Source organism: Eupeodes corollae, chromosome 1 (genome assembly GCF_945859685.1).
Source record: "Eupeodes corollae chromosome 1, idEupCoro1.1, whole genome shotgun sequence".
Taxonomy (NCBI): domain Eukaryota; kingdom Metazoa; phylum Arthropoda; class Insecta; order Diptera; family Syrphidae; genus Eupeodes; species Eupeodes corollae.
In genome coordinates, this window is record NC_079147.1 from 214,543,562 (window position 1) to 214,554,603 (window position 11,042).

At 33.6% G+C, this 11,042-nt stretch overlaps 2 protein-coding genes across 2 annotated transcripts; both read left to right on the forward strand.

Annotated features, from left to right (window-relative positions):
• Window positions 1-3,415: 3,415 nt before the first annotated feature.
• LOC129939822 (uncharacterized) lies at window positions 3,416-4,949 on the forward strand. Its single transcript, XM_056047983.1, has 2 exons — window positions 3,416-3,573; window positions 3,653-4,949. The coding sequence occupies exons 1-2, from the start codon at window positions 3,502-3,504 to the stop codon at window positions 4,835-4,837; spliced, it is 1,257 nt and encodes a 418-aa protein (XP_055903958.1). The 5' UTR covers window positions 3,416-3,501; the 3' UTR covers window positions 4,838-4,949.
• Window positions 4,950-8,275: 3,326 nt separating this feature from the next.
• On the forward strand, window positions 8,276-9,740 carry LOC129939032 (uncharacterized). The gene is made up of 2 exons (XM_056046893.1): window positions 8,276-8,431; window positions 8,490-9,740. Exons 1-2 carry the CDS (start codon window positions 8,366-8,368, stop codon window positions 9,612-9,614), a joined length of 1,191 nt encoding a protein of 396 aa, XP_055902868.1. The 5' UTR covers window positions 8,276-8,365; the 3' UTR covers window positions 9,615-9,740.
• The last annotated feature ends 1,302 nt before the right edge of the window (window positions 9,741-11,042 follow it).

An 11,042-nucleotide genomic window follows, 5' to 3' on the forward strand; every position in this document is an offset into this window, starting at 1 on the left:
TTGCTTATGCCTATTATAGTTGGGCCTTAATAATGCCAAAACGTTTATTATAATAGTGTTCCTTGTTATATTGGAAAATTAATAAGGATTGATTTGTTCTCAACAAAACAAAACAACATTTCTGATGGACTTGGAAGAAAGACTTGCTGTAAATAAAAGATAGTCAAGTAAAGTTTCTAGTTTAATGACACTTGACAAATTAACTTTATTAATATTTTGTGTTCAAACAATGGAGTTGACTGGAAATGAAATCAATTATTTTGTCTAAACATGCCCAATGCCAAAATAGGAATGTTAAATATTAAAATAGTTTCGCGGAGTGAGTCCTTATAATCTTACAATGTTTTTAGATTCTTTTTAACTTTAAGCTACTAATTTTGTAAGCAAAACTTATTTCCGTCTTCTATTTTCGAGTTCAACACGAATTCGTGGCCAATCCTTAAACTGGAAGTAACGGTCGGATCTACTTCGCACCTCCAAACAGTTGTAAAGAGAACTAACTAGTGCTTAAACTCTAGACCATGGTTGAAACTCAATTTATTCACCGAAACCATTGAATTTAAATCTTGTTAATTGTATAGGGAATTATCAATGGTATAACAGAAGGATTAAACAATTTCTTGTCGAATTTGATTAATTATAAGTAAATTGAATTATTTGTTCTGTGCAGTGTCTTCACAATTAAGTTTTGGGGGCGTTCAGTTTTGTTTACGTTAATATTGTAATTTTTAATCGATTGCTTACACAATAATTCAGAGTCCCCAACTTGTCATCTTACCTAAACATTTTCAATTCGGTAAGATTGTTAATATTAGTTTTGAGCTATTCATCAATTGTCTCCGATATTTTTACCGTCTTATTTATTATTATACTTACAACGTTTTAAAGTTGTGTTGGTTTTGTTTAAAAGTTTGCAGTTTGTCAAATGCAACAATGACTTAAGGCATAATTTAAAAGAATTCTTCAAAAGACTTGTTTGTTTCAATCTGAGTCCATATTTCACTTTGTTTAAATGGCTTCATCCGTTTTGTATTGTAAAACAATATGGAATCCTTTTAAATAAAACTTAAAATAAAATTGTGCACTAAATTAACAAATCACAGTCATAAAATTAAGCTTTCAGTTGAATAAAAGAACATGATCAAATACCATTTTGACAAAAGAAGATGTGACGTTTTAACTTTCCTGCCAATTTTCCAATTGCATTAATTGAAAGGTAATCTTTTGGCAGCTGGCCAATCAGATACTAGAAACTTGTCTTACATTTAAGTCCCTTATCACACCTGTTTAGGTTTATTCGTAAATTTAAGTCATCTGGAAATTAATTTTGCCAGAATTCAATTAAAATGGTTTCCGCAGTTGTATTTATTAATTCATTTTAATTTTGACATTTTGTTAATGAAAGTATCTTAAATTCACAGGTCCTATCATTTCCAAGTAGTTTGTCTCATTCTCGTCTACTCTGTAGTCAACCATCTTATGCTCGTTCCAATGTCTGTTTGAGTTTTATCAAATGAGTCTTCAAAGTATTTATTCTTCTTTCAGCGTCTACTTTAAAATCAATGAGTTGTGACCTCGCCCATTTTATTAAGTCATTAATCTTGGACAGCCCGGTTTTATTCTCACTGTCATAGTCGAGATAAGTTTTTTCGTTTTCCGACTCGAAGCCATTTTAATACTAGCTTGATGCTGTGTAGGTCCAAAAGGTACACTTGATTGCGATGTTTATCTGAAATTAATAAAAATCTTTTATTTTTATTTGTTTTGTTTGATTTGCATTAATTTAAATGATACGTAAAATAAACTATAAACTTTAAATACTACGTTGTGGCGAATAAATATGCAAATATTTTATAATACAGATAATGCATCAACCTTTAACTTAAATGTCTACACCTAAGATAAACGAAGTTGGGTTCATTACCGCCGCAGCAATCAAAGATGTTGATGATGAGAGTTAACCGCTTGAAAAAAATAATCTGAACATAAAATTTGTATTGTAACTAGAGCAAGGTCTTGGCCGGTCTAGGTATTGGCCCCTTTTTTACGATTTGTTGTTATTATAACAATTAGGAGAATTGTCAACTTATTTTATAATATTTGAAAATGTCTAAAATGATAATACACTATCGAATAGCTATAGAAAATGTCAAATCCATTGAAGTTCAATGAACTTTTTTTTGACAACATTTCCTGCCAAAATTGAGAAAAACAAATATTTTGGAACTTTACTTTTAGAAAATTTATTTTCGGACTCCAAAATAAATTTGTTTTGCTTCCCTTAGATCCGTCTTCAAAATTTAACATAAAATTAGTATTTATAGGGAAAACCCTTAATTTTGGACAATAAACCAGAATTAAATGAATATATGAAATATAACACACGCAAACCAAATATTAAAATTTTAATTCTTGTAAAAGAATAAGAAGACGAAAACAGGTTAAATTTGAGTAAGATACCAAATAAAATAAATCTCTTGACTAAGTTATGGTTTTGTTGTTGGGTTTGAAACTAATATTCATACTTCGTTTATATCAAATTATTTAAATTTAAAAGACCGGCAAACTAATATGACTGGCTGTTTGTAAAATTTATAACCGAAACTTGAAAACCTTCCTTTGTATTAAAGTCAAATAATACTAGTTTGGTTTGTTGTCTGTGTCAATGTGGGAAACAAGTTAAGAGCAAAGGTTTTTTTCCCCAAATTTACAGAATTCAAAACTATGGTATAAGATATCTTACAGTCAATGGTAAAAGTAAAGATACGTTTGATATAAAATGTCTTTAAAATTAAAAACATTGAATTGAAGAACATGCCTTTTATTAAGTAATACAAGTGAGTCAATTTTAAGTTTTTTTAAAAAAAAAAAAAACAGTTTCGTTGTTCTGTATTACACAAATCTGTAAATTCAAAGACATTTATTTTAAAAGCCTCTAAATGGTATTTTTTCTGTCGTATTCATAGTAAACCCGACAGAAATTTAATCAACTTTAATAAGCACTTGCCAAAATTTCTTCCAAAAGTCAAAGAGATTTGACAATTATGTAAGTTCAAATCGATTTTTATAGTATTTGCTAATTTAACGGTAGAAAGCAAAACCTAATGAAATTGTGCAGGCTGACAGCATAGCTTAGGATAAGTTGAGTTCATTACAGTTATGGGACAAAGGGTCCTTTAGACCAGACTATTCGACGAAATTATATGCAATTCCGTTTTAATTTTTCGTATCATGATGTAAATACCTATCTGTCAACTCTCGACATGGACTGTAATTATCACAATGTATTACCATATTCATATTCAAATTTCTGCGGTTTTTATTTTGTACATTTTAGGTGATTTTTTATTTATTTTGGAGGAAAACCATTTTATAATATAGTCATGTGACGGAAACAGAAACAGCTACATTCGCATCTTTGTAGTTTTGATCAACGTCATGATGCCAACATAGATAGGCGTTAGAGGGCATAAGCTAAAACTATAAATGTTGTGAGCATCAATGAAATGGGCACCATTCGAATCTCTTATACCGAACGAGGAACAGGGAAACCGAATATCTAGCAACACAATGGTAAGACAAGATCATAAAGGATTAGGCTGATGCCACAAGGGTTTACTAATTTTGTGTCTTTTTTAACGAACTTAAATAGAAAATCTTCTTAATTGGATTGGCAATTATCGCCGCTGTTAGTGCCGGCGCACCATCAAGTGACTACCTTCCTCCAGTTGAGGAAGTTGTTGGAAGCAACTTGTTGGAAGCTGAGCCAGCGCACACATTGGTTGAAGATGGTTACCGTTACAGGACCGTGAAGAGGTTCCGTCATCGTCGTGATGTCAACGAACTTCCAGCTTATGAATACTTGCCCCCAACTGGAAATCCTTTCAATCCAGTCATTCAACAATCGGTGGAACTAAGTGCTCCAGTACAGTTTTCTGCTCCATCAAATGAATACATTCCCCCACCAGCACCTGTGAGCTTCCAGGCTCCAGCTCCAGTCCACCATCATCACCATGCTCCAGCCCCAGTTTTTCAATCTGGTCCAGCACCAATCTTCCAATCTGCTCCAATCCAAGCCCACCATCATCACCATGCCCCAGCACAAATTCAAATCTCTGCTCCTTCAAACGAGTACATTCCTCCACCAGCACCAGTGAGCTTCCAAGCACCAGCTCCAGTACATCATCATCATGCTGCCGCTCCCGCTCCAGTACATCATCATCATGCTCCAGCTCCAGCTCCAGTGCAACATTACCATGCACCAGCTCCAGCACCAGTTCAGCATTACCATGCTCCTGCCCCAGCTCATGCCCATCATCACCACCACGGCCCTGCACCAATCCAGATTTCTGCTCCAACCAATGAATATATTCCACCACCAGCACCCGTAAGCTTCCAGGCTCCAGCTCCAGTGCATCACCATCATGCTTCAGCTCCAGCTCCAGTGCACCATCATCATGCTCCAGCTCCAGCTCCAGTGCAACATTACCATGCACCAGCTCCAGCACCAGTTCAGCATTACCATGCTCCCGCTCCAGTTCAACACTACCATGCTCCTGCCCCAGCTCCCGTCCACCATCACCATCACGCCCCAGCTCCAGTTCAGTTTTCTGCCCCATCAAATGAATATATTCCCCCACCAGCACCAATAAGCTTCCAGGCTGCAGCTCCAGTGCACCATCATCACCATGCTCCAGCTCCTGCAGCTGTTTACCAATCTGCCCCAGCTCCTGTCCATCATCATCACCACTCTGCCTCAGTTCAAAGCTATGAACCTGCACCAGCACACAGCCTCCAGGCTGACGGTTACCATTACAAAACAGCCCGTCGTTCATAAATTTAAAAATTTAAAGTAAGGAATAAGCAAGAAGGCTTTATTTTACGGTAAAGACGTACAAAATTTAAACAAAAAAAATTATTAATAAATGAAATAATATTTATATATAAAACTGTGTATTTTATGACCTCTGATGCAAGACATATGTATTAAGATTTTGAAATGACATGAAGCTACTTCCGGCTTAAAATTAATATTCTCTTCAAGTTTTTGTTCTTTTTCATAGCTTTGTGTGATCAGATTTATGCAACTTGACACGTCTAAACGAAAAGAAAAACAATTTGTAATTTGGAAAAGGACATACATACATATGTACATATTACTTTATAGACAATCAATTAAATGAATTGTGACTTAATGCGTTAGTATGAGATAAGATTTTATTAATCTAAGCTTAGCTTACACCAAACTCCTGCAATTGCAATTGTATAGCTGCGCTGTCACTTATTCTGACAGTTTTTGTTTTGACAACTGGTTTAATTTTGATATGTGATGAAAAATATTATACATAGTTAAAAAATAAGCATGGATTCATTCATCAAAAACAATCTTTGATAAATTTATGAGAGAGATAACAGAATATTGATCTTTACCATCCGAAATCATAATTTTTTGGTGTTGAATTTAAATAACCTGACTTTTGACATCTGACTTCTTATTTTGCTCAGGGCAATCAAAAATCTCGTCATCTCTACATCCGGTTCGATAGAGTAAACGTTCATTTATGTGTTATAAGTCACTGTCAGAATGTATACATTTAAAATTTTGAATGGAATTGAGCGCAGCAGAGATTGAAGGTTAAGTTGTCAAACGTTATAAAGTTTATTTAAGTTTGATGATCTAAGCTTTTTTTATGGATGTACAAACAATAATTAAGTTTTGTTAGTAAGAAACAGTAATGTAATTGTTAGTCCTTGTGGTGGAGTATTTTGAGCTTAAGTTCAAGATTCAGGAATAGCATACTTCAATCGTGATTGAAATGCTTTGGCTGATGCATTGATATGAAAAATGAACATCAAAAAAGTGTCAGCGACTTTAAAAAAAATGATACATTAAATGCAATCGATTTCCACTAAATACATTAAAACTTGATCTGGAGGTATATGGTTTACTTAATGCTTAATAACTGTCAGAAAACTGCCAAAATTTTGGAAATTCATGAAAATGAAGTATACATATTTGTTACACTTTCTCAATTTATAACCTTTTTAAATTCTATGTTAAAGTAAATTCTAACGAAGAGGCAGTTATTATATTTATACTAATTAGCCATTTAAAAATACTGGTTATTGAAAAATTTCATCTATAAATATGCAATGGTTTGTTTACAATTCTATTTACAGGAAGTATACAATTTGCATTTGTTTAAAAGGTTCCAGTTTAAAATTATTAAAAAGTCAAAGTGTTTTGTTATAATTAGCTTTGTTCAATCAGCTGCACTGAGCTACTCTGGGCGGAGAAGTGTATTTTTTTTTTGTGTTCATTGAGACCATTTCTGCACTGATTTTCACTCAGCTCGTTCATACAGCTAAACTAGTGTACTCTAGTTCTGAAATGTTTGCCTTTTTAAGTTGGTGAAAACTGCCAAATTCACCTAATATCATTATTAGATTGTACAATATTTGATATTATTTTTGAGTTTTGTGTTTTGGAAATTTTTTTTATTTAAAAATAGATGTGTAAGTAGCAACATAAAAAAGGAAAATTACACAAATAACTTAATTATTAATAATAATTTGATATGTAACTCTTTAAATTTAATTTGTTTTTTCCTTTTTAATATCTGACGTATTTATGACGTTTCTGATTGAACTTCCTATAACAGTTTTTATAATCTAGACTACACAATTCTATACTATAGCTTTTTTTGGTTTAACAAACTTATTTTAGGTTTTTACATTGGAAATTCCATTATTTGATATAAATAGCCCCGAATCGACAAAACTAGATCGACTAATGTAAGGCCCTTTCCATCCCATTGAATTTATAAAACTTAATATTTCCTTATTTTGGAGAATTTACAATTAATTCCTTGTATTTCGTATGGTTATAGTGCACATTTATTTTGGCAGTTATGATGATAATTGAATTATACTTGGAAATAGAATGTGTCTTTTAAATATTTAGTATTTCCAATCAAAATAGCAACACAAAATGTGAAGTATCAATCTTACCATATCCATTATTCCTTTCCTTTGTATTCTGCGTCTTTCGCCAAATATCATCCTGCCTCTATCGAGAAATCACCTCAAAATACTCTGTCCGAATAACAAATAAAATTTTGTTCGATTCCAAACTACTGCTCTCATTTTTTCAAAAAGATAAACACACAAACAAATCTACGATAATCACGCACAGAATATGACATTTGTGTTACACGGCAGTTCGTCACAGAATGAAAAGTTACGTAAAGCTGTAAAACCATGATACGTATTTTAAAATTTTAATTACATTCATTATGTTCTTCTTTTTGCCTTTCCTTTTCAAAATGCTCTTAATTAATACTTCCAATAAATTTCAATTAAATCAACTCATTTGTTTATTGAAAAAAAAAACTTCTCATAGTTCTTATCCAATCAAAAAATCAAATGATACTCAGGAGGAGAATGATACATCAAATCATTTGAAAACAAAAATCAGAAAAAGAATGGACGCGACGTCACATTTACTCTTGATCTTAACCTTGATGTTTTTTGTTTGCTTAGGTTTGCCCCTTCAAGTCTATCGAACTCGAAGGCGAATTGATTATACTTAAATATTGCTCGATTAATGTTAGATAACACCATCATAACAAGCAATTTGAACTGAACCCGATCAGTTCTTGATGCGAAACCTGAATATGCATAAATCTTCTTTAACAACTGCAGGCTATGATGTCTGTCAGTCCGTCATCGAAGCTTATATTTAAGCCTCAAAAATCAAAACCACAACTATGTGGGTAGCAATATGTCATAAATTATAAACACAACCGGTGAGGTGTTCGAAACAAGATTGCAATAATGCTCACACCTCTCTAATTTGATTAGAAGCCTTTTGAGATTCGAAAAAAAGATGAGCATTGTCACATACTGCAAAGATACAATTTACCTTGAGTAGATTGAAAGTTACTCTACTTTTTTGAACACACTTTTTTGTTCCCACGGCTAATACTACTATATCTTTTAAGTCAAATAAAAAAATAATTTAAGGCTAAATCATGAAAGCCCACAAGCTTGGTACTTCAATTAATTGGCCACTGTTTTATTTAGATTTAGCTTATTATAAACCACTAACTAATGACTTAACTAATTTATGCATTAGGTTGTTGTTAAAAAAAATATCATACCCTAAGCCTCTAATTTAATATTAGAACATCTGAATGGCCTTGATTAATTTTTTTCGCTACAATCTATATCCAAACTATTAAATCGATAGTTTTGTGGGATCTTTTAACATAATAAATATATGGATATTCATAAAAAACAAAACTGAATATTAAATTAGGACTAGGATTAGTGGAAATTGCGTGTGAATGTTGTCTTGGTATAAATGGGGTGTTGGATGATAGAATGGACATCATTTCCCTTTCGACTCTTTGGGAAACAGTCAAAAATGGTGCGTAAGAAAAATACCCTTTATTTAATCGAAATTAATTTTTAATATTTTTCCTTAGAAATTCTTCGTTGTATTCGCTTTACTTGCTGCTGCAGCTTGTGCTGTTGCTGAAAACCTTCCATCTTCGGAATATCTTCCACCTGTACAGGACATCGGAATACCCTCCAACGAATACTTGGCTCCAATTGAAATTGGTGCTCCACTCGCCCAGTACTCTTCAGGAGTTCTTGCCGATGATGGTTACCGTTACAAGACCGTGAAACGATTCCGCTCCAGGCATCGTCGTGATGTTAGCGAACTTCCATCAAACGAATACTTGCCACCATTCCAACAGGATTCGTACGCACCAATCTCAACCTACCCAACTCCATCCAACGAATACTTGGCTCCAATTGCTCCAGCTGCCCCAATCGTAGATTACTCTTCTGGAGTTCTTGCCGATGATGGTTACCGTTACAAGACTGTGAAACGTTTCAGGACTGCCAAGCGTTTCCGCTCAAGGCACCGTCGTGATGTTAACGAACTTCCATCAAACGAATACTTGCCACCATTCCAACAAGATTCTTACGCACCAATCTCAAGCTACCCAACTCCATCCAACGAATACTTGGCTCCATTTGCTCCAGCTTCCCCAATCGTAGATTACTCGTCCGGAGTTCTTGCCGATGATGGTTACCGTTACAAGACCGTGAAGCGTTTCAGGACTGCCAAGCGTTTCCGCTCAAGGCACCGTCGTGATGTTAACGAACTTCCATCAAACGAATACTTGCCACCATTCCAACAAGATTCTTACGCACCAATCTCAAGCTACCCAACTCCATCCAACGAATACTTGGCTCCATTTGCTCCAGCTTCCCCAATCGTAGATTACTCCTCCGGAGTTCTTGCCGATGATGGTTACCGTTACAAGACCGTGAAGCGTTTCAGGACTGCCAAGCGTTTCCGCTCAAGGCACCGTCGTGATGTCAGCGAACTTCCATCAAACGAATACTTGCCCCCATTCCAACAAGAAGCCTACGGACCAATCTCAAGCTTCGCTGCTCCATCCAACGAATACTTGGCTCCAATTGCTCCAGCTGCCCCATTCGCCCAGTACTCTTCCGGAGTTCTTGCTGACGACGGATACCGTTACAAGACTGTGAAACGTTTCAGAACTGCCAGGCGTTACCGTTCCAGGCATTAAGTGCCTTATGTCGCTCCTTAAGGTTCCCATCGAATCATAGAGATGATGAAGCATTTAGAAACTCGTATTATATCAGAAATGTATGTTTTATACTTAGATTTTTAATAAACACATAGATACCTTTAATGTTTTCCTGTTAAAAAGAAATTGTTTTAATGTGTTTGTTCTAAACCGTGTAAGTAGGTACTTCCATTAAATGGCTTTACATAAGATGAAACAAAAAAAAATCAATCTTATAGTTTGCTGGAGTGCAACCATATTGAGACATTGAAGGGCAAACACTGTAGGTCGAAAAACATTTGACGTTTAGTACTCAACTTCACATTGTTCACCTTTAAGCAAACGCCATGCTCGGTGTTTAAAACTTAAAGCCTTTTTAAGATTATTTTGACATATCAATAGTCATCTTTTAAATTTTGAAGTTTGAAGTTTAAAGTTTGAAATTGCGAAACTATGTTTTTTTCTTTTTGCTGTTAACAAAAAAAAAGAATGAAGAATTGATATTAATTTCATTTAATTTATCAATTACTTTAATGTCATTAATACATTAGGTTCCATTACAACAAGGGCACCAACAATTAAAAAAAAAAATATGGATTTAGTAGAAGTTACTTTTTGAAATTTGATTTGTTTATAGAATTTAATCTGTCAGAAAACAGCTGACATGTATAAAATCTAGTAGAATTTTGTCATAGATTTATAGATTCTTTAAAGTTACGTGACACAGACATCGATTAGTTAAGTACTCATGGGAAAACGATTATAGATTCGTCATTTAAAGATAACTTAAATATTTAAGTACATTTAATTAAATGGCCTTTATTAGATCACATTCATTTAAAATTTGAAATCAAACTTTCGGTATTCACTTGCTCAATTGAAGTTGTTGAACAAATTTTAAGTATTGTATTATGTTGTTTTATTCTGATCAAAAATAGATTTAAATTTTTGGGTTTCATGTAAACTAAGAGAAGAGATTCAGCAAATTACAGTACTAGATCAACTTCTCTTACTTTTCCCTCTGTAAGCTGAAACTGTATTGTTGTTAGTAGAATACTAATTTTAATTTAAGAAAACATCATGAATTATTAAAAATTGAGAAATGTCAAATAAAATGCAGAAAAAAGCTTAACGTTAAGGTGTGGTTCACATTCAACATGGATCCTTAATATTGCACTACCCTTTATATATTAATATGACTGTTTTATTTATTTTGAAGCATTAAATCAAAACGTAAGTAACAAGAAACTAACATGAGCAAAATTTATTGAAATGACTGTCAGTTTTCTATTTTCTCTCTGCGGAAAATTTTAGCAACAGAAAAAGTCATCAGACTGCAGAATCTAATTATTCACACACACGATAAGTAGGCTGAGTAGAAGTAAAATGTCAATTTTGGCATTTCTATCATATAAATGAAAAAAACTT

Coding starts and splice junctions, on each gene's coding strand:
- LOC129939822 (XM_056047983.1), top strand. CDS start 3,502: ATGAAATGGGCACCATTCGAATCTCTTATACCGAACGAGGAACAGGGA. Junction 3,574..3,652: donor GAATATCTAGCAACACAATG/GTAAGACAAGAT, acceptor GAACTTAAATAG/AAAATCTTCTTAATTGGATT.
- LOC129939032 (XM_056046893.1), top strand. CDS start 8,366: ATGGGGTGTTGGATGATAGAATGGACATCATTTCCCTTTCGACTCTTT. Junction 8,432..8,489: donor TTGGGAAACAGTCAAAAATG/GTGCGTAAGAAA, acceptor ATTTTTCCTTAG/AAATTCTTCGTTGTATTCGC.